At 57.0% G+C, this 26,029-nt stretch overlaps 2 protein-coding genes across 2 annotated transcripts in view; one reads left to right on the forward strand and one right to left on the reverse strand.

Annotated features, from left to right (window-relative positions):
• The first annotated feature begins 1,197 nt into the window (after positions 1 to 1,197).
• LOC138717533 (transmembrane protein 121-like) lies at positions 1,198 to 3,885 on the forward strand. The gene is made up of 2 exons (XM_069851044.1): positions 1,198 to 1,277; positions 2,757 to 3,885. The coding sequence occupies exon 2, from the start codon at positions 2,758 to 2,760 to the stop codon at positions 3,694 to 3,696; it is 939 nt and encodes a 312-aa protein (XP_069707145.1). The 5' UTR covers positions 1,198 to 1,277; position 2,757; the 3' UTR covers positions 3,697 to 3,885.
• Positions 3,886 to 6,075: 2,190 nt separating this feature from the next.
• LOC138717754 (uncharacterized) overlaps positions 6,076 to 26,029 on the reverse strand; it is a 36,969-nt gene continuing 17,015 nt past the window's right edge. The window contains exons 8-28 of the mRNA XM_069851534.1: positions 24,699 to 24,807; positions 20,958 to 21,031; positions 20,501 to 20,579; positions 20,261 to 20,324; positions 17,860 to 18,065; positions 17,131 to 17,327; positions 16,920 to 16,978; positions 16,666 to 16,771; positions 16,270 to 16,516; positions 15,903 to 16,012; positions 15,116 to 15,242; positions 14,831 to 15,026; positions 14,631 to 14,780; positions 14,325 to 14,510; positions 12,270 to 12,687; positions 10,640 to 10,778; positions 8,501 to 8,567; positions 7,532 to 7,636; positions 7,335 to 7,409; positions 7,120 to 7,237; positions 6,076 to 6,888 (exon numbers count right to left, since the gene is read on the reverse strand). Coding sequence (XP_069707635.1) covers positions 6,749 to 6,888; positions 7,120 to 7,237; positions 7,335 to 7,409; positions 7,532 to 7,636; positions 8,501 to 8,567; positions 10,640 to 10,778; positions 12,270 to 12,687; positions 14,325 to 14,510; positions 14,631 to 14,780; positions 14,831 to 15,026; positions 15,116 to 15,242; positions 15,903 to 16,012; positions 16,270 to 16,516; positions 16,666 to 16,771; positions 16,920 to 16,978; positions 17,131 to 17,327; positions 17,860 to 18,065; positions 20,261 to 20,324; positions 20,501 to 20,579; positions 20,958 to 21,031; positions 24,699 to 24,807 — 2,972 coding nt within the window. The 3' untranslated portion in view covers positions 6,076 to 6,748. The remainder of the gene's footprint in view (positions 6,889 to 7,119; positions 7,238 to 7,334; positions 7,410 to 7,531; positions 7,637 to 8,500; positions 8,568 to 10,639; positions 10,779 to 12,269; positions 12,688 to 14,324; positions 14,511 to 14,630; positions 14,781 to 14,830; positions 15,027 to 15,115; positions 15,243 to 15,902; positions 16,013 to 16,269; positions 16,517 to 16,665; positions 16,772 to 16,919; positions 16,979 to 17,130; positions 17,328 to 17,859; positions 18,066 to 20,260; positions 20,325 to 20,500; positions 20,580 to 20,957; positions 21,032 to 24,698; positions 24,808 to 26,029) is intronic.

The raw sequence follows: 26,029 nt of genomic DNA on the forward strand, positions 1-26,029 counted from the left end.
ACTCTGGCCCTGTGGCCTGGGAGGGACAGGTGGATGTCACAGATAAGGATCCAGGAGTGGCTTTGTCCTGAGCAGGCTGCACTTCTCTGCCAGGGGACAGTGCCCCACCAGCCTTGGGCTGCTGCTCCCTGCTCTGCCACTCAGGTATCTCACCTTGCAAAGGGTGGGGATGTCTCCCTGCCACCTGGGACATCTAGGATTTACATGCTCCAGTCTCACTGCCACAAGCCTCAAGTTTCAAAATCCTTTGAACCAGGTCTGCCAGGACCGCGTGCGTTACCAGTTATTGCCTTCCCCTCTGGATACACTGAGGTTGTCCAGCATGTGCGGCTGCCACAGCCTTGCACCAAGTGCTTCCCATCGTGCTGTTTTCCAGGATGGTCCTTCCACCTCTCCTCTGAGCTGCTGCCAGCTGTGTTTGAAAGTAAGGGCTTTTCCAGCAGACACCATTTTCTCAGAGGCCCAGCCTGCACCCAAAAGGACGTTGTCACCATTGCACAGCTCCATCCTCTCCATTTGGCAAATGGTTACCTGGATTGATGTCCATTCCTTCCTTTTCCCACTTGGCATACCCAGTTCCTTGCTTCTCCACTCTGATGCCTCCTTCTCCGCTCCGATGTCTCCTTCTCCACGTCGATGTGACCAACCCAGTTCTCCCAGTCTCCTTCAGAGCTGGAGCTCCCTGGGACCCCGCAGAGCAGCAGGAGGGGGATGCCAGGTTGTAAAGGTGCGTGGGTTCCCCTGTGAGGAGGGGCAGCCACCGGGCAGGACCCTTGCCAGCCCAAGCTTCCCAGGTTTTCCTGGGCTGCAGCAGGGAGCACCTGTGGCCCTGGGAGGGTCTGGATCTGAGGGGGCTGGGGGTAAGGGGTTGGCTGGAGGTGAGGGGGGATGCAGGATGCGGCCCCAGGGTGGGAGCTGATGGGTGCGGAGTTGGCTGGAAGCAGAGGGGGATGCAGGATCGGCTCCAGGGTAGGAGCGGGGTTGGCTGGAAGCAGAGGAGGATGCAGGATGGACCCCAGGGTGGGAGCGGGGTTGGCTGGAGGCTGGAGGGGGTGCAGGATGCGGCCCCAGGGCGGGAGCTGATGGAGGCAGGATGGGAACGGGAAGATGCCCGGGCCCGGGGGGGCGGTCAGGGGTCCGGGGGGCGCTCCGGTGGGGCGGGGGCCGCCGCAGTCCCCGCCCGCCCGCCGGGAGGGGCCAAGCGCCGCCGCAGAGCCGCCGCCGGGGCTGCCGGGCGATGCCGCGCCGGGCCCGGGGCCGCCGGGGAGCCGCCCCAGGTAAGCGGGGAGCGGGGGGACGGGGGCCCCTCCTCATCCTCCATCCCGCCGGGGCCGGGCGGGCGGGGGGCTCGGGGTGTCCGGTGGCCCGGGGCCGGGACCGGCTCCTCCGAAGCTCCACGAGGCCGGAGAGAAGGAAACGCGGGGATCCCTCAGCCGTGTATCCCGTTCCAGCGGTGTATCCCGTTCCAGCGGTGCGTCCTGTTCCAGCTGTGCATCCCGTTCCAGCTGTGCCACATCCAGCGGTCCCTCCGCCGGGCTCCCATCTCGCCCCTAAGGCAGGCTCCGGCTGGGCTGCATCCCTCACCGTGCCAGGATGCTCCTGGCCCCGGGATGCAGGGCTGCGCGGGATGCCCGCTCCCTCGGCCGAAAAGCAGAGTTCGGGGAGCCCATACCCCGCGCAGTCGGTTTATCCTCGTGCAGGGGCGTCCATTCATCACGCAGGCTCCGTCCCGCTCCCAACCTCTTGCTCCGTGATCAGGTGCCACCTGCCCTGCTGTCCAGGACCGTGTCCCGGTGGCGCGCGGGCAGCCCTTGCGCTGTGCAGGCAGCAGGCCGGCTCCATTCTCCATGGCAGCCGGGAGACTGGCTCCCCTCCAGAGCAGCTGCCAAGCTGTGCCCGGCTCCATCCGCCCTCTGTCTCCACCAGCAGCGCCCGCAGATGTGTTTGGACAGGGGAAGGGAGCCTGGCAGCCCCGGTGCCACCTGAAGCAGTCAGGGTGCGTTTGGGGTCTGCACTTTGCTCTGCTCCAGCCAAGCTGAGCATCCCGCTGGAACCGAGGGCCTCTTGCAGGGCTCCGTGTGTCCCAGAGCCACAGCCCGCTGCTGCTTTCCCTCGCTTTCCATGTATCGTGCTGGAGCAAGGTGGGCATGGGCACACGGCTGTAGGCAGAGCTCTTAGGGAGCAGGACGCCAGATAAACGGAAGATGTTGGGATGATTCCTTCCCTCCCACAAGGCAGCTGGGCTAAATCCTTCACCTCACACTGTGCGTGGAAATAAAGGAGACTGAGAAGAGAGCGGTCCTGGATCGCAGCGGGTAAGGGTCTGCCTGGGTTAAAGGCATGGATATGGTCTTGTGTGCCTTGGCTAGGAGAAAATAACCAGGGCTCCTGGCTGGGAAATCCCATGGAAAATGAGGTGCCTTGGCAGGGAGTAACCAGCACAATGAGCTGCTGGGAGAGGCAGTAGCATCCCTAGACCCTGAAGGCTGTCCGGCCTGCCCCGCCGTATCCCTGGGGCAGCCTCGGAACTGGATTTCAGCTGGCGCATGCCACCAGCATGGCCTGGCCAGGAGCCTTGAGAGCACTTCAGCTAGGAGTCTGTGGGTTTGGAACAACCCTGGCACGCAGGGAGAGGAGAGGTGTCTCACCTTCTTTCAGCCATCCACAGCTATTGTGGGGGAGGCAGAAGGGGGCCCAAGGGTAGGGATGGGGAATCACAGCAACTCCCTGACAGCCCTGCTTGTTCCTCTGTGCAGGATGGTTCCCCCCCCACCCGTCAGCAAGCCCCACGTGTGCCTCTCCACTGCGCTCATCATGACCAGCCTCATCCTCATGGATGTCTATCTGGTGGAGCAGAGCCAGGGCTCCAGGAAGCTGGGAATCTGTGTGATGGTGGCAGTGGGCGATGTGTGCTTCCTGCTGGTGCTCCGCTACGTGGCCATCTGGGTCGGAGCAGAGGTAAAGACAGCGAAGCGGGGCTACGCCATGATCCTCTGGTTCCTGTACGTCTTTGTTCTGGAGATCAAAGTCTACTTTGTGTACCAGAACTATAAAGCAGACCGGAAAAGCCTGGATCTCATAGCCCGCAAAGCACTGACCTTGTTGCTCTCCATCTGCATCCCAGCCCTCTATGTGTTGTTGGTGGCCACAGAGCACATGGAGTACGTTAGGACATTCAAGAAGAAAGAAGATCTCCGCAACCGCCTCTTCTGGGTTATTGTGGACATGCTGGATGTGCTGGACATCCAGGCCAACCTGTGGGAGCCCCAGAAGAAGGGGCTGCCACTCTGGGCTGAGGGCCTCATGTTCTTCTACTGCTACATCTTGCTCCTGGTCCTCCCTTGCGTATCCCTCTGTGAGATCAGCATGCAAGGGATCGGCATCATGCCACACCGGATGATGCTGTACCCCCTGCTGAGCATGCTCACTGTCAACATCACCACCATCTTCATCCGAGGCAGCAACATGGTCTTCTTCAGGGACGCCCGGGTCTCCAGCATCTTTATGGGCAAGAACATGCTGGCCATCGGGCTGAAGGTGTGCACGTTTGTGCAGTACCAGCGGCACCGGCAGCACGGGCCCCTGGGGCCAGACCTGCCCCTGCAGCACAGCTCCCAGGCCCAGCCCTCTCCAGGGCTGCACAAAGCCCGGGAGCAGCCCGCCTGCCCCGAGGAGCTGGCCCGGGACAATACGTGACGAGCCAGCAGGAGCCGCAGCCTGGCACCACCATGCCTGGCCGTACCCGGACACAACTCCTGGCCCAGACAGAGGGCACTGACCCTGCTCCCTCCCTCCCTGGGCGAAGCTGCTCCAGTCCCTGAGGGCCGCATGGCCAGGGTTCCCCGCTAGCAGCCTCCGTGAGGCCAGCGAGCAGTTTGGGACCTCAGCACCCGACGAGTGATTCAGGCAGCAGAGCAGAGCCCAGGCACAGCTGCCACGGCCGGTGTCTGGCTGAGGCCTGGCTGCCCCAGGGGCTCCACGGGGACACCACGGGCACCTGCTCCACTGCCGTGGTCAGCTCTGGCTCCAGCACATTCCCCAGCAGCTGCCAGCTCCTCACTGGGCAAGCCAGGGACTCCGTGCTCAGGGAAGCCAGCATGGGCCTTCCCTGCCTGCCACCCCTCTCAACCAGCCCCGGGCACTCCGAGGGGCGATGGTCCTTTTTTGTGTCTCCCTCTTTGCAATAAAAGACCCGAGCCCTACGGCCTCCTCCTGTTTGTGTCCCTGCTGGCAGGCGGGTCCCCCAGCTCCCGTGGGTGCCTATCCCTCGTGTGCCTGGATTTGTGGCTGCAGAGCACAGCTGGGACAGGAGGCTCAGTGACCACTCAGTGACAGGGGAGGACATCTCAGGCCATTCCTCCTGGCCAGCGCTTGGGAGAGAAGGGGCAGGTCCGGGCGGGCTCTGAGGGTGTCCTGTGGGGGAGGATGTAAGGGAGCTTGTCAACTGGTGCCAGCCATGCAGGATGTCTGCCCTTGCCAGGGACACCCACAGCACAGCCCCATGCTGCCCCTGGAAGGACACCAGAGCAGTCCTGGCAGTGTTAGAGGACAATAACCCTGGGAGGCCACAGGGAAGAGCAGCTGCCCTTGCAGTAGAAAGCTCCCTGGAGCTGTTGGCAGCATCGCTACCCAAGAGCTGGTGTTGCCACGCTGCCACCTGCCCTGACACCCAGTGCCACCACAACCCTGGCTGAGCCGGGCCCTGCCCCAGCACTTCCCCTTGCTGGGGGAAAACTGGGGAACTGGCAGGCCAGGGGACTTGCTTCCCTCCACTAAAGTGCAGAGAAGAAGCAGGTGACATCCCAAGGATGTCCTTGCAGACAGGTGGACAGGCCTCAGGGAGGAGCCGCCGTTTGGCTCCAGAGGGGCAGGACACGTAAGCTGGACCATGTCAGGAGTGCAGGAGGTTTGCTCCCTGCTGAGCAGGATCTACCTGCAGCTGGGGATGGGGACACATGGATGTAGGGATGCTGCTCCCACGTGGCCCCTCAGCGAGGCCCTGCAAGCTGTGACACATGGGTGAGCCACCTCCAGGCTGTCCAGGCCCCAGCCTTCTTCCCTTCCTGATGTAACGCACAGGGGGAGGTTTGTTCAGCTTTGGATTAAAAATGGAGAGCATAAAGCAGCAGAACAATGCCACCCAGGGGCCGTGGTGGCCTTGGGTCTGGCGCTGCCACACCACTCCAAGAATAATGCTCCTCTGAAGGCACAAGGCTGGGGCAGGCTCTGCATCCCTTGTCAGGAGGCAAGGAGATGAGGAAGCAGGCAGACACAGCGCAAAGCAATGAGCCACAGGGAGGATGAAGGCAGCTGAGAATTTCCACGTGGTCTCTAAGCCAAGCTGGCACATTCCGGCTCTGCTGCCCTCCCCCAGTTATGCTAAAACCTGTCACCTACAGGAACTGCCGTGGAGGCAGATGCTTCAGCAACACCCCCAGGTGGGCATGATGGACTTGTTCATCATCCCACTCCCTGCAGACTGCAAGGCCTTTCCCCCCGGCTCCGCACACCAGCTGCCCACCCACAGCCTGCAGCGCGGAGGCTCTCCCAGCACACGCTCTGACCTGTCACACTGGGGCACGTCCGCATCTCCTCCCTGTCAGCACAGCCACGGGAGCAAGGAGAAATGAGAGCTGGTGGCCAAATGTAACGTTGGAGAGAGGCATTAACTCCTGTAAACATTTTCAGCTGTAACAGCATCGACTCTGGGAATAAAGGAAAATGGGTATTTTATTGCGTTTGGAACCAGTTTCCTAGAAACACCAATAGCCCTGTAGAGACCACCCTCAGAGGTCGAGCAGGGGCAGCCCTGCTGGAGATCCCGGGGCCACAGTACCAGGGAACAGCCACCAGCACACTAGGGCTGCGAGGAAGGCCGTCCACGCCTGGAGCTGCATCACCAGGAGCTGCACCACCAGGGCGCAGCCCATGGAGAGGGGTGGGATGGTCTCTCCTTCCCTCTGCACTCACAGGACAGCATCCAAGCACTGCATCCAGGCTGGGCCCCAAGGCAATACATGCTGACTCTCTGGGCCAACTCCAATTGTCAGTAGCAAGAGCACGACAAAGGAAGGCTGAAGAAACGGGGATTATTTACTCTTAGGAAGAGAAGGCTTTGAAGACATGTAACAGTTCCCCTTGCAAGCACCCCCAGACTTGTGACACAGCTGCTGAGATGGAGCAGATGGAGCCAGACACTTAATGGAGAACCAGATAATGGCTATGGACTAAAACCAGGTAGGTTTCCTGGAGGAGGGAAAAAAAGAGGTTCTTCTTGAGAACATCAAGCAGCGGAGCAGAGGCCAAGAGAGGCGGTGGCATCAGTCCTTGAACACTCCCAGATACAACTGAAGAAGCCCTCTGCAATTTGGTCTGAAGCGTGTACTACCCCTGCTCCACACAGGCCTTGTTCCAGAGCTTCTTTCCCACCTGAGCTGGTGTCCACTAAGACCTGGAGCAGAGCCAGCAATGCTCCCGCTCTCCTGGCTGTGGCGAAGAGACAAGCAGGCACAGGGACAGAAACAGCTGTCAACACCATGTGCACCTGTAGGACAGACTTGTCACCACCCAGGCACGGTGTAAACCACAAGCGAAGAGGACACTTCAGCTGCAAAAAGCACCATTTCCTTCAGTTCAGCCTCTGCTCTGCTGTCTGACAGCATCCAGATACTGGGAAGAGGGATGGCCATCTTCTAGGCCTAGTCAGGGCAGAGTCCCAGTGCCAGACAACAGCACATCTGCCCAGCAGTCACAAGTTCTTCTGTGAGGGCAGACGGCGCTTGTCTTTGATGGCATTCCTCTTCCTCTTCTTGCTCAGGAAGCTCTCCAGCTTTCCACTCCTCTTCAGCTCTGCATATTTCGCAGCTAGCTCCAATTTCCGCTTCTCAGCTGCAGAGAGGAGGGAAGCAAGATTTCAAACCAAAGCCGGAATCAACTCTGTAGCCCAGTCCCTCCTCACCGATCCCTGCCTGGCTCCAGGCCTGGCTTGTCCCACAAGTACCAGCACTAGAACAATCCCTCCACAGCTCTGTTAAATATTATGGACAATCAACTTCCAGTGCTTGGAGCCCTACCGGCAGTACTCTAGGTCTTCCTGCAGCATGTTCACAGAGTACTTACATTTCTTTAGGAAGAAGGGTTTCTTTCCTTGCTTGGCCAATTCCCTCTGTTGTCTCTTCAAAGACAGCTCCCTCTCCCTCAGTTCCCGCTGTTTTTTCTGGGCCTGCTCTTGTTGTGTCTGTACAGAAAGGACGGCCCGTGTCAGCAAGTGTCTGGGCAGACTTCTGGTCACACATCCTCACCTCACAGTAGAGGAGATGCTGTGCTGAACTTACCATGCGGTTCAGGAGCTGCTGGAGTTTCTCCTTCTGCTCTGTATTCCGGCATTTTTTCAGCTGCTTCTGAACCATCTGAAGAAGAAAGCAGAAAGCTGCATGACTGACTGCCTGCCACCTCCACTGGGAAAAGCCTTTGCGGAAGCTGCCCCTGCCAAGCAGGGTTCTTCCAGGTAAGGACAGGCACACAGCATCACCTCTTTCTCCTTCTGCTTGATGCTGTCCAGGAAGCTGTATGTCTTCATAAATATTTCAGGCTTATACTCTCCAGAAAGGTCATCAAATCGAGGGTCCCTGTGGACCTGAGGGCAGGGAAGGCAAAGGTAAGAGCTGCGGCTAGGATTACCCTGCTAGCAGCCTGCTTGCACTCCTCCCGTGAATCAGACCTTGCCAGTCTTTTTACTAGTGATATTATGCACCCAACAACTGAAAAGATCTACAGCTTTCAAAGACTGATCCAGTAATCAAGGTGGTAGTCCCTCAGCGTCACCGTGCCTGCCTCCAGTCTACAAACAACAGGCATTTCCACATGCCAGCCAACATCCAGGAGCAGCCAATTCATGGAGCAGCAGCACAAGCGCTGCCTCCTAACACCTACAACTCCCTAACCAAGAGCTGGCTGAACGTGTGTTGTCCTGTGGGAATGCAAACCTTTCTAGATTTCACAGATTACCTGGGTCATACAAAAAAAGACAAAAAGATCTCTAACTGAAGAAATTAACATATTGAGATGATCCAGCAACCGTAAGTCAAAGTTATATTCAAGTCAGAAACTGCCAACATGATTAGCAATGAGCAATGACCATGGCTCACAATGCAGTTGTCACTGGAGGTAGCCAGGCCACCTTCTCACAACTCTCAAGTTACTCCTCAACTCTGGGACACGGTTTTTAGTCCTTGCACCACACTGCTCCCGCCCCCCATCTCTTGTCCTCCCATGACAGCAATACCTACGCCCCCCAGACAGCGCTCCAAGCCCTGCTGCTCTGGGAAGAGCCCACGTCACCTTCAGCTGCTCCGTGACCAGGTCTGTGCCCTGACAGTGGTCCAAGTCCTATCCACCAGGAACAGCTTGTGTCACCTTTGGCAGCCCCGTGACCAGGCCTGTGCCCTATCGGCATCACTAAGGGAAGGTAGTGCTGGAACTGGGGAGAGGCAGCACCCACCTTCTTTCTAACAGACACAACTTGTCGCAAAAAAGGCACAGGCATCTTCGCAGACATCTCCAATGGCCTGAAAAAGAGAAGAACGTGCCTAAGAGGAGCAGAGGACACGCTGAGGCCCAGGCTAACGTGTCAGGAGGTCAGCACTGAAGCAGCAGGCTCTCTCATTCAGTCCTCACCACAAAACCAACAGAGAACAAAGAGGTAACACAGTCAGGAGCCAGACAAGGCTGCTACAACCATATGATCTACAAAAGCACAGTTAAAACAACCCTACACAAAACTTGATATGGCTCTACTGTATCAAGCGAAATCAAAAAATGTGCTGTACTCAATTATTTCTCTCCCTTTCCATGCTTTTGTTCATCATGCAACAAATCTCTTCTGTTCCTGGCCCTCGAACTCACCCGCTTTTGACTAATACACTGAAAGCCGAGACCAAAGCTGGGAATTTCTGCACTGACACGGTAGTTAAAGGCCAATTCTACTGTGGCAAGGCTCAGCGAGAACACACACTGTAACACCAATAAAGTGATCAGCCCACAGAAAAAGGGCTGTACAGCTCATGGAACACATCCCAGAAGAGACTGCACGGCAAATCAGGACTATAGGACCACAGTAAGAACCAATTAAGTGAACAGGTTCTCCTTGCAACATAGGCTTTTTGAGTTTGATCCTTGAGATGTACTGGGGGGACAGGATAGGGTGGGAGAATGGAGTATTTCTCTCCTCATATTACCTAGATTCTGTGTCCTGCAACTGTCAAAACAGCAAGTCATGAGAAACACCAAGAGCCCTGTGAATCACCTGCTAGGAGCAACCACAACACTGGCATTGCACCTACGTTCAGCAACACAACCACCCCACAGGCAGAAGTGAATTTTCCGAATCCCACTTAGGGCAGTATTCAGAGTATTTTTATGCTGGCTGGTGTGGCTACATCCCTGTATGAGGCTATACGGTGTTGCTGAAGCCAGCTCAGTTCCAGGGGATTTCCCTGAAGTCCCTTGTTATTTTTTTAAGAAGCTCATTTCTATAACAAAACCATGAGAGAACCTGCACGTGGGATTTACAGGGATGCATCACTTAAAGCATATGGGATATTAAATCAAAACAGAATTATGCAAACTGTTTGGAAGAAAAACAGCCACTGTGTGAGATGTTGTGCTGCACAAAACCCCCCAGACTCTTGGGTAAAAGGTACAGCAGAAACATTAGAATAATTGACAGTTCATGGCAGAAGTGATGTATTCAGCAGACTCGGAAACAGATTAGGGAATGCCAGTGTAACAGAGAAAACTTGTTCAAATCACAGATACAACTCTGAGGACCAAAAACCAGCTAAGTGCTGCAAATAGAGGGCAATGGTGTGACAGTTGTTACCAGCAGGGGCTTGGAGGACTGAAAACTAATAGTTTTTGTTGTGTTAAATACGTTTCATGCTCACCAGATCACCAGCACCCAGAGTACACAAGTGGGAGAGGTAAAGACCACTGAGAACAGGAAAAAAGTCTGTGACAGTAAGTACTATAGAGGAGGAAAAAGGAAAATGACCACAGATGAGACAACAGCAAAAGGATGAATGAAATTCCAGAACAACCGGCAGTTGCTGCAACTCCAGCCAGTGGCAGCCAGGCAGAAGATGCTGACAAGCTGCAAGGGGTTTAGAAAAGAGCAGAGTAACTATTTCAGGGTCCAGGGGACACAAGGAAAGCACTACCAGACAGTTTATAAGAGAAGCACACCATGCCACTGGTTAAAATTGCCTTAATAGCCAGTGTGTAAAGGGATTTCAGTAACCTGATGCAGTGGAAGGTGTCCCTGCCCATGGCAGGGGGGCTGGAACTGGATGGGCTTTAGGTCCCTTCCAACCCAAACCATTCTAGGTTTCTGTGAAATGAGTGCCTATTTAACTATCAAATAACAGGTGGCTGCTGGGGATTTAAACAGGACAGGACACAAAGAGCACCGGAACAGCAACAGACCATTCCTAAATTGAATGCTACAGTGAAAGGCATCATTGTGTAGCATACACCAGCTCCAAGGAATGACAACACTGTGAGAAGCTCCTGGCATAACTTCTAGAGTGCAGAGCAGAGCACACAAGTGTATGTTTTTCTGATCACAAAAGAATCCCTTTACCCTTTTTTGCCTTGTGGCTGCTTCACGGTCGCTTTGAGATGTCCTGCAGGCTTCTTCCCAGCAGTCACCTGCTTGCACGCTCTCATTCTTGGATCGCTCTGTGCCCGCAATAGTTCCTCAAAAGACAGGTGAGATTGGTCTGGAAGAGAGCACAGGACACACCTGAACCCAGCACCTTCTCAATGTACTTCCCACGCCTGAGCTCCACCAGGAGGGATGCCTCAGAGATCAACACAGCAACATGAGCACAGTGGTGCCCTGCCTATACAGCTGCACGGCAGTGGGAAGCCACTGCATCTCTCAGCCTTTGACTTTTCTCTCATTAATCACTGCAGTCTTTAGCACCAGAATAGCCTCTCCCCAGAGTGTCTTTGCTTCTCTCTCTCTCCACTCAGCAGCACACAATACCAGTTCAAGGTTTTAACTGTTATATAGAGCAGGACTAACTCTGCACTGGCCTGTATACTGGCCGCACTGCAAATTCTGAGGGGTCAGATCTCAGCCCTGACTATTTCTTCGCCTGTTCCTGCCCCACCACCTTCAAACGGGCATCACTCCATCTCCCACACCATAAGACCAGCCAGAAGGTGCAGGAAAAGTGTGTGGCCTGTTGAGTCTGTTAAGCCTCTCCCCACTGCACATCCACCACAGCTCTGCTCAGCTGGGGCCCACAACAAAGCTGGGGAGGGACTTTTTACAAAAGCATGTAGTGACAGGATGAGGGGGAATGGCTTTAAATTGCAGGGGGAAGACTCAGACTAGACATTAGGAAGATGTTCTTAACGGTGAGGGTGATGAGGCACTGGAATAGGTTGCCCAGGGAAGTCGTGGATGTCCCATCCCTGGAGGTGTTCAAGGCCAGGTTCAATGGGGCTTTGAGCAACCTGATCCAGTGGAAGGTGTCCCTGCCCATGGAGGGTGATTGGAACCAGATGAGCTTTAAGGACCCTTCCAACCCAAACCATGCTATGATTCATTCTACAATGAAGCAATTCCCATGGCAGTGCCTCTTCCGCACCCCAGAGGCCTATGAAATATTGAAATCCAGCCATCCAACCTTCACCACCTCACTGGCAACAGGAACAGCTCATGGCCTGATTCACTGGGGGAGGGACCAAACCCCAATACGAAAAAGTAGCTTCATATTTGAGCTCCGCCATGAGCTCCCCACAGTGTTATTCACACCTTGTGTCTCATAAAATATTCCCTCTCTCCTCTGCCTGCCAACGAGAAGGCCAACAAAACAATCCCAGAAACAGCAAAACCAGTTCTACCCAAAGCGCCGATGAATACACAAGATATTCCATTGGAATTCTGCATTGCTACATTTAAATATCTATCACTGAGAGTGATCTTTAATGCTTCTTACAACCACAGTGTAAAAATATTACTAACAACTCTTTCTGGATTTACAGCTCTGAGTGCTCAGGGCCAGCACTCAGAAAACACTCCTTAAGGAATGATAAAGACGAACAAGACTTGGCCCAATACTGACCCCAAGGAACGCTGCTGTCCACAGGCTGCTAACTGGACCCCGTGCCGCTGATCCCAACTCTCTGAGCTCCACCATCCTGCCAGTTCTCAATCCACCCCTCTGCCTACTCATCCAACCCACACTTTCTAAGCTTACCCATGAGGATGCTGTGGGAGACGGTGTCAAAAGCCTTGCTGAAGCTGAGGTAGACAACATTCACCACTCTCCCCTCAGCTACCCAGTTAGTTGAGGCATCGTGGAAAGCTATTAAGCATGATTTCCCCTTGGTGAACCTATGCTGACCACTTCTGATAACCTTCTTTTCTTCCAGATGCTCGGAGATGACATCCAGAATAAGCTGTTCCATCATCTTTCCAGGGGTGGAGGTGAGGCTGACTTGCCTGTGGTTTCTTGGGTACTCCTCGCCCCTTTTGATGATTGGGGTGACGCTGGCTTTTCTCCAGTCCTGCCAGCAAACCTGCTCCAGCTTGGGCTCCTCTCCATGGGTCACAGGTCCTGCCACGAGCAAGCTCCAGCGTGGTCCTCCCAAGGTATCCGTCTGCCTTGTCCTAATCTGCCTCCCGTTTCAGGAAGCAAGATGAAGTCAGTCACAATGGCTCAGAGCACGAACTTGTCACCTCAGTCACCTCCTCTTGACAATAACTCAGACTTTCTCCTTCTCTCTCACAACATCCAGAAAACAATGAGCACACCCAAGCACTGCCTCAACTAGTGTTCTCTCATTGCCTGTTCTGAACACGCAGGAACTCTGCTGTGGCTACACATGCTGGTCCTCAGAGGAGAGTTAAGGGAACACTGTATATCCAACTCGCCACACAAAGATCAGGAAACGCGCACACAGCACTACTGCATTGTGCTGCATCCCAAGAGCACCCTTACTACTTATCCCACTGAATTTGATTTCCTTTCTTGCCTGGGCTCTAGCAAATGCCCTTGCTCCCTGTCTTCTTAGAGACGACAACTCTGTTGCTCTTTCGGATCTCCCTCAGGTTCCCCCTCTTCCCCAGCGTCACTCCTGTGCAATAGCTCATTGTTTGCCTGCTCAGAACATGGAATCAGACCAGAACTGTGCCTGTGTTCAGGCAGGAGCCAAGCGCCAAGCATCTCAGCAGTTTAAAGTAATCGCAATATTTGGGTTCACAGAGTCCTCAGAAAACCAATAAAGTCCAGAACTTGGAGATACTGCTTATCAAACACTGATGTGAAATTCCCTTCGGGGGCTTTTAACACATTTCCCAAAAGGTTTTCATTCTCATCTTGATCAAGACAAAGAAGCGATGCTGTTGCAGATGAGAACACCTGCCTGGATGTGTTGGACTAGATGATCTTTAAAGGTCCCTTCCAACCCCAAATATTCTATGATTCTACGTTGACCCAAGCGGCACCACTGCTGCCCCAGCTGTGCACAACCTGGTCCTTCCTTTGTCCCTGCCCTGTCAAGGGCCTCCCAAGCAACCGTCTGTCTGCATTTGTCTTTGAGGAGATGTGCGAGATCAACACATGAGGAAGGTGACTAAGAAAACGGGAAAGGGGCCCGTGTAAGTTTTTGCTCGAGACCTCTCAGACAGCTGAAACTGAAACTCTGCCATTGATCCCGAGCTTATCTCGAGCAGCAGGAGGACAGCAGGAGAGCAAAGGAGCTGGATGACGGCAAGGGACCAAGCTGTTTGCTCGTTTACATCTCAGCACAGGGGAGGCAGTGACACCCGGCCCCACTACGGGATGTGCTGCCAGGATGCCAGTGAGCCGGGACAGAGACTCCCCCTGCCTCTTTCCTGGAGAATCCTCAGTCCCCTTTCTCCGGGCCTAGAGGCCCCAGCCCTTCCATCCCCCGGCCTTGAGATCCTGATCCCCCACCCCTTTTCCCGGAGACTCTAGACTCCAATAATCCCTGCTTTTCCCCACGCCCAGAGATGCTCTCTCCTCTCTCCCCTTTCCTTCCCCCCATCCTTCCTTCCCCAGGCCATGATCCCTCCCCCTGCCCCCTTTCTCTGGGTCTGATCCCTCCTCCCCCCACGTTCCCTGGACCCAGAAACCTCAACACACACACACCTTTCCTTCCCCGGGGCCCAGAGACCCTGATCCCCCGCTCTCCTCCCTTTCCCTGGGCCCAGAGTTGGGATCCCCCGTGTCCCCCGTTTTCCCTGGGCCAAGAGGCCCCGCTCGCCCCTCCTTTCCTCGCAGCCTCACCGCTCCCGCCAGCCCCCACCCCATCGGCGCGGGGGGTGCTCCCGCTGTCGTCGCTATCGTCGCTATCGCCGCCATCGCTGTCACTCTCCACCGGCTCCAGGGGCCGCTCCTGCTCCGGGTCGGCGGGGAGGAGCGAGGACCCCCCGGCCCGGGCCCGGGCCCGGCTCCGCTGAGGCGCCCGCATCTCTACGAACGCGCGGGGATCTTCCCGCCCCGCTCCCTCAGGGGCACCGGAAGGGGCGTGTACAATGGGATGGGCGGGAAAGCTCTTATTGGCTAACGCGAGCAGTGAGCGACGGGCGGGACAGGGAGCTCATTGGCTGGCGCTCGCTCGGGGGGCGGGGAAAAGCGTTTATTGGCTGGCGCGTCAGTGACTGACAGGTAGAACAAGGCGCTCATTGGCTGGCGCTCGCGCAGGGGGCGGGGCAAGACGCTGATTGGCGGGCGCGTCAGTGACTGAGAGGCGGGAGGAGGCTGAGGGCGGTTTATTATCTGAGGAGGGCGGCGATGCCGTCGCGGCGCGGGGTGTGCTCGGTCCCGGTCCCGGTCCCGGTCCCGGTCCCGGTCCCGGCGGGCGGCGGGGCGAGGCTGTCGGCCAGGGCGCGGAGCTGCGCGGCCAGCAGGCGGAGCTCCCGTCCCGGGGCCGCGGGCGGCGGCGTGGGGCGGCGCTGTCGGGCGAGCAGGAACGCGGCCTCCTCGTCCCTGCGGGGCGCACGGGGTGAGGCCGGGCCCGGGGCTGAGCGGGGAGAGCCCGGCCGCCCCCCGCCCCCTCCCGGCTCCGCGCCGCTCACCTGAGGCAGCGGCTGCTGCAGGCGATGGCCCCGCCGTCCCGCCGCGCCTGCACCCGCAGCCAGACCCAGCGCCGGTCCCCGCGCAGCACCCGCAGCACAGCCGGGACCGGCCCGCCGGTCCCCGCACCTGCCGCACGGGAGGCGACGGGCGTCAGGCGCCGGTGGCCCCGATGCAGAGGGGCACAACGTCCCGAGTGGCCGGGGAACCGAAGGACAGGGCAGCCCCGGTGGCCGGGGCGCAGGAGGGGATGGTGGCCCCGGTGGCCGGGGTGAAGAGGGTGTCAACCTCGTTGATGGGCAGGGCACGGAGGGACGCGGCAGCCCCAGTGCCCAGGGCAGAGCGGGGAATGGTGGCCGCTGTGGTCAGGGCGCGGAGAGGCACGACACGCCTAGTGGCCAGGGGGAAGAGGGGCGAGACATCCTTAGTGGCCAGGGCACAGAGGGGACCCAGCAGCCCCAGTGGCCGGGGTGCAGAGGGGCTGGCTGCCCCAGTGGGGGCTGCAATCAGCCTGTGGCTGCGGAGTCAAGGCCGTAGCAGCCCTCCCCTCTCTAAAAGCCGGGGCCAAATAGGGTCATCCCTCCCCTCTGCGCTGTGGCAAAGCAGGACACCAGTGTTCACAAGATTGGGAGCTGCTTCTGATTTTACGGAAAGCGTACAGGGCATGTAAGCAATTCTCTGCTTTGCCCTTTCACCCCCTTTAGTTGGACTATATCTACTTTATTTCCCTGGATAGCAGGTTTTGGGCATAGCCAGCCACATGTGTTCCTAAGGCCATTTGGCACTCACCTACAGCCCTGTGCTGGGCAGCCGCTCGCTCCGTGTCCTCAGGATGCAGGAGGCTGTACCAGGACTGACCGATCAGTTCCTCCCTGCGGTAGCCGAGGTGGTAGGTGACACTGGGGACAAGGGGAGCGGGGACTGAGTGCTTCACAGGGTCTGTGCCGCATCACCAAGGAGTAGGTTGTGCAGTGGAGGAACAAACCAACATAGGATATGGAAATGGGTTGTAAAGGAGGGTGGGAAAAGGCTTGGGAAGCATCTGGGAGAGTCTCTGCTTGCACAGAGTCCAGCCTGTCCAGGCTTGGTGAAGGGAAATGATCTTTGCTGTCCGAGAGGTACAGCCGGGACTGTGGCATGAGCAAGCACCCCTCACCTCTCCGTGACATCGGAAAACGTCATGTCTAGGAAGTGCATGCTCTGGATTAGGTCATCCTGGGAACCAGCATCACTGTCTGCAGGGAACTGTGCGACTGGCGTGCAGAGAGCCAGGAAGGCTGTGCTGGAGGGGGAAGGTGGCCAGTGCAGGGCCGTGAAACGCCCACACACTGCCATTGCCCGATTCCCCCCGTACTGCAGCCGGAAGGCCTTGGACGTGCGCATCTCACTGACAAAGGTGACTTCTGCAGGGAAACGAAATGGCCGGAGCAGGTTAGGGGCTCCCTGGCTCCACTCCCAGCTGGGCTGGCTGGCCCTGCCGCCCGGACCGCAGCCACGAAGGGCCAGAGCAGGGCGGCAGCACCCGTGCGATGCCAGCCAGGGCCTCCCTTACCCCTGCCGGGCTCCTCCCGGGCAAGGAGGAGCTTCCTGCGAGCCTCCTCACACGCTTGCCCATCCAGGATGTCAAAGACTGTGTCCCCTTGGGAGAGCAGCTCCACCTGATGAAGAAGGAGCTGCTGTTGCAGGCTGCTGGCCCTGGTGAGCCGTGCCCCTGGTGCTGCAGGCTGTCGTCAGCCGGGGCAGCGTGCTGTGCAGGAAATAATGGCACAGGGACAAGCGCGGAGACAGCGACCACAAATGCCTTACCATGGAGAGGCCCAAGACCTGAGCCACGTTCTCTGAGATATAGACCAGCTTGCCGTCGGCTGAGAGCACAAGCAGAAACCCCGGCAGCAGGGAGAGCAGCTCTGCGCCAGGGACTGGTCCAGCATAAGGAGTCGAGTCTGCAGGAGGAGTGTGGGGTGAAGTGCTGTCCTGTGACAGGAGCAGCGACCCGTGCAGAGATGTGTCACTGTACCTGGAGGGAAGAGCTGAGCTCCCCGCAGCCGGAGGCACACGAGGGCCATGGTGTGGAGGTACGACAACCGCTCCTTCTCCCGCACGGAGATGGGCAGCAGGGAGCGCAGCACCTGCAGCTCCGCATTGATCTGGTCCCGGCGAGCCTTGGAGGCACCTTTGGTTGACCTGCAAAGTACTCTTGGTTGACCTCTCCATCTGGAGAGATGTCCAGGGAGGGAAAGGGACAGCAGGCCCTGCCCACCATTATGGGGAGAGCTGCACGCTTGGAGACGGGGAGTGGAGATGCTCTCCCAGAGAGGCTCAGCTCCCATGCCAGCTGCTGCTGAGGCTGGCATGGGAGCAGCTGGCGCAGATGGAATCCATCTGCAGCTGTTCAGAACCGTGGACACAAGCAGAGGTGCTCATGGCTCTGAGGTACATGCAGCTGGTGTGGCCATCGTCCCTCTCACTGGGGCCAGGTTGGACAATGATCTGTTCTTTTGTGGGGGGAGCCTGAGTGACAGGACACCCCCACTGAACCCCACGAGGACCAAAACCACCTCCAGTGCCAGAACGCGAGCCCCAGCCCATCACATCTGCCTTAATCCAACTGCCTTAGATCCCGCTGCCCCTCCAATCTCCCGCCCCTGCTCCCCACGCGCCAGCTCCTCATGAGGGCCACCACACAAGGTGCCCCAGGACTCTCCAGCCATCACAGCCGCATGGGCGAGGGACATGGGGAGCTCACCGGAACGGCTTCAATGCACTGGGCGCCTGCTTGTCCACCCTGGGCAGGCAGCTGGTCTCTGCCTGCAGCGGCCTGTGGCAGTGGCTGCAGAAGATGGTCATGGTGCTGGTGGGGATGCCTGAAGCTGGCAGTGTATCCACTGCCTCCGTCGCCTCTGGCTGTGTCTGAACCTGCTGACCCTGCTGCTCCGGGCCTCCTTTTGTACCCTCCAGGGGTGCAGGGGCACGAAGGAGAGAGTTACCTCTGTGACGCAACTCCAAACAGCTCGGGGCTATTTTTAGCAGCCCGCCTTCTAAAAATAACCCTCGCAGCCAATGCAATCTGAGAGGGGAAGCAATAAAAAGGAAACCAGGGTCTTTAAAGCAAACCTGGCTGCTCAGGAGGGGGTGATGATGTCCCTGTGGGACACACATCCGCCCAGCTCCTGGCCCGTGGTTGTTGCCAGCCCACGGCTGTGATGTGCTGAAGGCCTGTGGCCAGTCCACCCGCCCAGTGCCTGCTCCCCAGTGTCACCAGTGAGCGAGCTGGGTGCTGGCATACCTAGAGAACGCACTGGGGATGTCCAGACCAGGGTGGTGAACAGTGTCCTGTCCATGGGACTGCAGCAAGGTCCTGGCTGGGGGAGGTTAGGGCCCAGCACCCCTCAACCCTTGAAGGGGAATGGGGTGCCCATCAGCCTCTCCCCAGTGAGTTGATTTTCTTCCCGGAGAGGCTTCTTCCCCACCACAGGTTTGCAGAGGCAGCTGGTGTGGGATGCTGAGCCTTTCTAGAGCCTCTCTCCACATTGTGTTCTGGAGCTTGTGATTCTCCTCAGCGAGGGAGAATTCATGGAAGGAACCAGGAACACCTTAGGGAGCCTCTGTGCTCAGCACCACGCTGTCCACTGCAGTGAGCCCGAGTGTTTCCTGGTGCCTGCTCCCCTACCAGGACAGTGAGCTTGGTGCTTCAGTGCTGGGAAACGGGATGCTGCGGTGAAACACTCCAGCATTTCATGGCACGGCTTGAGAGCGAGCCTGTGGCCAAGGCAGTTAGCTGAGCAGGGGAATTGGAACAACTGGATGATGGCTGGGAGATGCCCACCCGTCCCTCGCAGTGAGCTGGGGACCACTCTAAGCACACTCAGGCTCCCTGCAGGCCCCAGCCCAGCTGCTGGTGCTTGTTGCCGCCTGCAGCCTGGAGCTGCCAGGACATGAAGAACAAGCTCTTGTCACAACTGTGGTGCCTTCTGCTTTCATGCCATTTTAGGCTGCCCCATGACACCCACAGTGGCCACCTCTCACAGGGGCTGAGGGGCCCAGCCACCTCTGCAGCCCTGTGATGCTGGATGAACAGCGTTCGACACTGGCTATGTGCCTGCCCTCAGGGCAGGGGAGATGGCCTGGGATTTCTGCCACCGGTTGCCGGCACGCAGCCGCCACCATCTCTTGGCTTCTGTGACTCTGGCATCCAAGGGAGCACCCCGAGCACTTCCCTAGCTTTCCCTGCATTAGCCAAGTTGCCACTTGAGCCCTCTTCACATCAGACACCTCACCTCCACAGGAAGCGGCTTGGGCACAGCCCTCCGTGCCTCCCAGGAATGCTGCCCGAGCTTTCCCTCTGCCTCCCTTCCCAGGTCAGGGAGCTGCAGGGCGCCCGCACAGCAGTCCTGCCCTGTGCCCATCGTTCCGAGGCAGCACAGCCCAGAATCCATGCACCACCTTCCTCCCCGCCCTCCTGCAGGCCAGCACAGCTCGGGGCAAGTGCCCAGCTCCCTTTTTCCCACCCCAGGCAAGGCTCCTCTCCCCCGAGTTTGCCAGCTAGGGGACACATGGAGCAGCAGAAACCACCTCTGCCTCAGCATTTATGAAACTCCCCCCCAGCTGCTGTTTTACGACAGGAGCCGGGCAGAGGGTCCAGCTGGGCCCAGGCCCCCGCGTCAGGCTCGGCTCAGGGCTGGAGCCTGCTATCCAGTGCCAGGAAGCTGGTCAGTGCTGGCAGACGCAGGCATGGAGGTCCCTGCTCTCTCCAGGCAGCGCAGGAACAGTTCGTAGCCCAAGGCCAATCCCGGAGCCATGGCTGGTGGTAAGGAGTCAATTCAGGCCCTTGGAAAGTGGCTGGGGACCAGGTCAGCATGGCTGCAGCTCCACAGGCAAGGGGAAGGAAGGCAGGAGACACCAGAGCCATCGGCAAGGAGGAGAGTTCACAGTTGTGCTGCTGGGGTGAGCCAATTTCTTCCCCAGCAGCCCCAGCTCTACTTGCACACTTGTGCTGCCCAAGGGCAGAGGGAGGCCTGGCTGAGGCGAAACAAACTGAGCTCACTCGTTCCTTGCTTGAAAGGGCTAAAAACTCATGCAGGTGGTGGAGCAAGAGGTCGGTGTGTGGTGGGGCGAGGGCGGGGAGGTGGAGGGATGAGACGGCATCAGCCCTGGGAGGAGGCGATGGGGCGGCTGATGGTGCTGTTCGTTGTCATGGCCGAGAGCTCCCATCTGGAATACACCAATGCGATACACTGAGAGATCAGACACAGCGCCCAGGACTGGAGCAGCACTGCTGCACACCAGCCTCAGCCAGGGTCTCCAGCCCAGCCTGTCCCAAAGCTGCCCCGGGTAGCCCAGGGACAGGGAGCACCCATGGGGTGACCTCCTAGCCAGGCGCGCAGTACCTGATGTCGTGGGGAAGGCAGGACTGGTCCAGGCTGTACTGAATCACTGCCAGCTTGCACAGCGTCTTTAGGCTGGGGCCTGCAGAAAGAGGACAGTTAGGCACAGCAAACCTCGTCTGGACGCTACAGGGGGCCCGGCATTGTGCAATTCGTGCTGCACGGAACACAGCAGAGTGCCTCAGCCATCCCTCTGAGGGACGTGGCAGGGGGCACAACAGGGACAGGCTGGAGCGGTTTTATGCGCTCCCTCCACTTCCCTGAGTGTGAAGGAGTGTGTGAAGAGTCACAAGCCCAGATCAGGCCTGCAGGCACAGCTGCACTTCTGTTTGGCTTGCCTTAAGCCAAATAAACCAGCTGGACAGCAGCCTGGCTCCGAGAACCATGTAGGACACAGAATGGTGCTTCACAGCAGGGCCTGAACACGGGGCACCTGGCGAGAGGTGCAGGATTCACGTACTGAAGTCGAGGATGTAGAGATCCGAGTGATCCATCAGGTCGAATTCATCACCCATTCCCTCCTCCGGAGATGGGCTGCAGAAACAAAGTGTTTCAGTCAGTGCCAAAACGCTTGTACGCCAGTTACAGTCCCCTGGGCATCTCGAGGGCTGAGCAAGTCCAGGACTGTCCCTGGCCTGCCTGTCCTATACAGGTGCTCTCTGATCCCTCCTGTCCCTCTGCTTCCCCCAGCAGCGCCCAAAGCCACCACTCTTCCAGCTCTCCACAGAGCAGGCAGAGCTGTGCAGAGCAAGGGGCCAGGAACACCCACCATCTCCTCTGCAAATGGGGAATGAAGGAGCTGCCTTCTCCTCACACATGACCCGGTGACTCCAGCAACAAGCCTCCCCTTACCTGCCCCTCACTTTGCTGCACCTCCAAACACAGGTCCCACACTGCAGGGAACATCCCCTTTCCCTTCTGTACACTGCCCAGCCTCTCTTGAACCATTGTGGCTGGTTCCACACTCCTCCTTCCCCAGATACTTCCCAAACTGCTTTCCAACCTGAGCAATCCCCCAGAACAGTGGCACCCACCCTCAGGGCATGAGGGGGGTGCTGGCAAACAGCTGCAGCTGAGGTTTATTTCAGGGCTTCATTTGCTCAGTAATTTCAGTGGATATGATCCTTCAAGGAGCTCCACTCGGAGGGGGGCATGGCTGAGCCCTGGGACGAGGCTGAGGATGGCTCTGAGCAAGCTGGAGAAGGGATGTGATAGCGGCTCCTGAAGGCAGGCATGCTTGCACAAGCATCCGTCCCACTCTTTGTGTGATAAACAGGCCTGGGCCAGGCAAAGAGAGCAGCCTATGCTTGGACCAGGGGAAAGCACTCCCGGTTGGAGAAATCGGAAGGGAAGGACAGGAAAAATGGTTTTAAATCCTCCTTTGGTTTGCAACAAGGCAATTCAGCATTGTTACTGCTCAGCTGGTACCTCATGCAGTGACTTCTCACCACCGTGTCACTCACTTCCCACCAGTGACCCACTGTCACCTCTCATGGGACATGAGACAGAGTCTGTCCCCTCTGGGTTCCCAGAACCCCAGCACCAGCTCGCTGCTGGCACCCCGACCTGTCGCTGACGGGTTCCGTCTGCCCGGATACAGGCAACAGCCCCTTTAATTCCACCCCTCTGTGCTCACTGCACCACAATCTAATCTCACATCCACGTCACAGGAAGCCCTAGACCATCCCTTATCTTTGAAAGGAAAGCCAGCAGGCACCACGCTGGTGGTTTTAATTACCAAACTGCAAGCAGCAAGGGAAAGCCTGGAGTTCAAGACCAGGAGAGCCACAACTCCCAGACAGGAGGGTGCAGGACCCCTTTGCCAGAGCCCAGCAGGACTGCTTATTCCAGAAGCCCAGCAGCTCAGGATGTTGGTGAATGCTCTTGGGCCCAGCACCAAGCACCCAGGGACAGCCCTTGCTCTCTCACCAGAGTCAAGCATTTCTAAGCCTTGTTAGGGAAAACAGCCTCAAGCCAAGGCTGGATCAACATCTGTTCTTGTTTTACAGCATTCCCTCTCACTCTCCCTTGTGATGGTCTCTCTGTGCTGAAGTGCTAGTTTGGGAGGAAACCAGGCCAGGGCCACAACCACAATGCAGCTAACAGGACCACTGAGCTTAGTGCTACGTGACTTGGTCACTTAAATGGGACACAAGCGATGGGACTGCTGCTGGCCACAGAGAGAGACCACAGCTGGGGGAAAATGATCAGGCTCTGTATAGGACCACAAAAAGAACTCAGCACTTGGATGCCACAGGAGCAGGCACCCTGCAGAAGTGCCTCTTGAACAGCCTGCAGTGTACATGGATTCTGTCAGAGAAGGCAGGACACAAAGGCGTTTTGCCTGCCCAGCGAGCTGAGCCCGCCGTCTCCCCCTCCAAGGAGCTGTGCCGGATCCCCCACGTGTATTCCCCCTCCCTCATCCTGGTGAGGGGAGCACAGGTCAGGAGGCAGACCACAGGGAGTTCTCCATTACAACGACTTCCTGGAAAACTTCTTATCTCACCAAGCAGCTCCAGAATACACCTGATAACTGTTACAGGAAGCCGGCACAGTCCCTACCCCCATCTCCCCCTTCCTAGCCTGCAAGATCCTCCCTCCAGTCCAAGCAGGCTGCATTCCTGGCTGCCAGCAGCTCTTCCTATCCCAAACTAGTGCTGATGAGCCTGCATTGGGATTGAGTTTGGATTAAGGAACAGAGTGAACACCGAAGTCATTTGGTGGAGAAGACAAAGTGCCTGGCAGAGTTGGACCAAACTCCAAAAGGCTGGTATCAAATTTGTTTGCACAAGCAAAAGCGTTCCCTGACACACGCACGGACACCCTGCGGAGAGGTACAGCCCCCAGCACTCCTGAAGCCTGCAGGCTTTCACTCCAGCACACACTGGGATGGTCAGAACCTGCCCTGCCTTGTCCTCTGCCCTAGCCTGTCCTCAGAAACACCCCCAAAAAGCCACCTCCAGGGCCCCAGAGAAAGCCCCAAAGCTTTATGACTGAGGTAGAGGGCTGAAGGCATTTCAGATGTCTCTGCAAGATAGATGCTGGCAAATGGGCCCATGCTTCGGTGCTGCAATCTGTCATTGCGGACAGCATAGAGCATGTCCTGGTGATGGGCCACTTCCTTTCTTTTAGCAGCTGTTAAGGCTCTTGGCCACATCCAGCTGCCCTGCACCCTGACAGTATCACTTCCAGTGTTTGACAGCTAAATCCTTAACATCGGGTCCCTTTTGTGAATGGAAACTTCTCTAAGGAACATTGGCACAGAAGGGAAAGTTGTCTTATCATGTGTATGGGCTCCCCAAACAGCTCCCTGCTGAGCCAACACCCCACTGCAGCGTGGCAGGCACCGTTCTTGCCAACGAAAGAAACAAACTCTGGTGGGAAAAGCAGGGGAGGATGAGTCAGTCAGAGGCCTGTCACAGCACAGCAGACAAGGACACTTGTCCTTCCGATGGCAGGATCTCGTACCCCCTTCCCCACCACCTCTTCACAGAAACCTTAACCACTGCACAACCCCTTCTCCACAGCATGTTATTCTGTCTCTACCCGTACAAGAAGGATTGTTATCAGCTGCTTTATCAGGTGCCACAACATTTTCAACCTCCTTCGTCCTTGGCCTTTTTCCAGAGAATCATGGAATTATAAAATAGTTTTGGTTGGAAGGGACCTTAAGGCTGCTATAAGATCTCGTTGGAGAAGCCCTGATCTATGCGATTCCTTAAATGTGTAAGGTAGATGGACAGATCATCCAGTTCAACTACCTGCCATGGGCTGGGACACCTTCCACTAGACCAGGTTGCTCAAAGCCTCATCCAACCTGGCCTTGAACATCTCCAGGAATGGGGCAGTCACCACTTCTCCGGGCAATTGTATCCGTGCCTCACCACCCTGACAGGAAAACATTTCTTCCTAAGATCTCATCTAAATCTCCCCTCTTCCAGCTTAAAACCATTCCCCCTTGTCCTATCCCTGCACTCCCTGATAAAGAGCCCCCACCCAGCTTTCCTGTACCCCCTTTAAGTACTGGGAGACTGCTATAACGTTATCCTGGAGAAGCCCTGATCTACATGATTCCTTACACTTGTAGAGCAGAGAGACAGTTGCCTCCAAGTGGATCTGACTACAGCACGGAGCAGAGTGTGGAGGCACACTGTGCTGCTGGGAAAGGCAAACCCTCCCACAGAGACACCCCACTACTCACCTGGTGCCTCCAAAGAGAATGATTTTGTCCCCTACTCTGCAGCAGCACTGCCGGCGTCGAGGACACGGGCCTTTCCCCTTGGGCTCGATCTTCCTCCAAGAAAGAGAAACTATGGAGTGGAAAAGAGAGCACCAGCTTGTCACAAGAGCCTGGCCAAGACCCAGGTATAAGCAAGTTATGGATTTACAGATCACAGCAAAACCCACTGCCCCACAGACACCAACTAGCCAACATCTGCCCTCCCTGTCGACCTCGTCTCCTGGCTAGCAGCAAAAGGATGCATTCTATGAGGTTGCTATGGAATTGTCGCTTAGATGCCAGGCACAGCCCTGGTGCTCGGCCTGTTGAGATGGGAACTGCAGGTCGAGGCCTTTCACTTGCAAAGCCTGAGCGGCAGGACCCACGTGCTGCCAGGGCAGCAGGTTGGACCTTACAGGCAGTACAGGGCAGAGCTCCAGGAGCAGGCAGGCAGCCTCCTTTCCCTGCTGTGCTCCAGATCTAGAGGGAGACCCAGGAACCAGCTCCGTCTGCTGGCAGCCACTGTGAATGCAGAGCATCCTCGCAGAGTGGAGACTGCTAGGACAGCCTGGTTGTGGGAGGGAAGCACAGGGAACTGAACCAGGTGAAGACAGCAGCCTGGCTCTCTGTGGTGAGGATGCTGGGAGGCGATTAACCACTAATGCACAGCTCTGAAACCCTCAGGACCTCTCACTCTAGTTCACAGATCAGCCTGGGGAGCAGCAAGTTGGCGGCTCTCAGGTAACTTCATTATGCGCAGCATAATTAGCAAACAAAATCACTCTAATGGACTGTTGAAAGTGCATGAGGGCCCCAGACCAGGTCACAGTAGACTGAAGGGTACGAGCTGAAGAATCACCCCTGCTGTTGCACAGCTTGATCTGGACTCTGCAGCTGCTCATAGTTGACTGACACTCTGGGTACTAAGCTGAAGAACCACCCCTGCACAGCTTGATCTGGTGTCAAGAGAGTGCGATACGGCGATCGTGCAGCTCAGGCTGAATGTTTTCCCCAGTTACGGTCTCTGGCTCCCCTAACCCCACTGTTTCTCCCCATATCTTCTTTTCTGCCAACACTTCTGCATGTTTAAGAAGAAGACAAAGTCTTGCCAACCACCTTTGATTGGCTGTGTCTTCCAGCAACAATTCCTCCTCCACTTTCAAACTGAGATCTGGGGACAGCCTGAGGAGGAACAGGGGCCCCAAGCATGGCGCCAGGCTCCTGTCTGTGCTGTCAGAAGAGCCATTGTTCCCCAGGCAGGCTCCTAGCCCTCAGAGCATACACTTGTCTGAGTACTGGAAATAGCCCATGAT

Source organism: Phaenicophaeus curvirostris, chromosome 2 (assembly GCF_032191515.1).
Source record: "Phaenicophaeus curvirostris isolate KB17595 chromosome 2, BPBGC_Pcur_1.0, whole genome shotgun sequence".
In the NCBI taxonomy this organism is placed as follows: domain Eukaryota; kingdom Metazoa; phylum Chordata; class Aves; order Cuculiformes; family Cuculidae; genus Phaenicophaeus; species Phaenicophaeus curvirostris.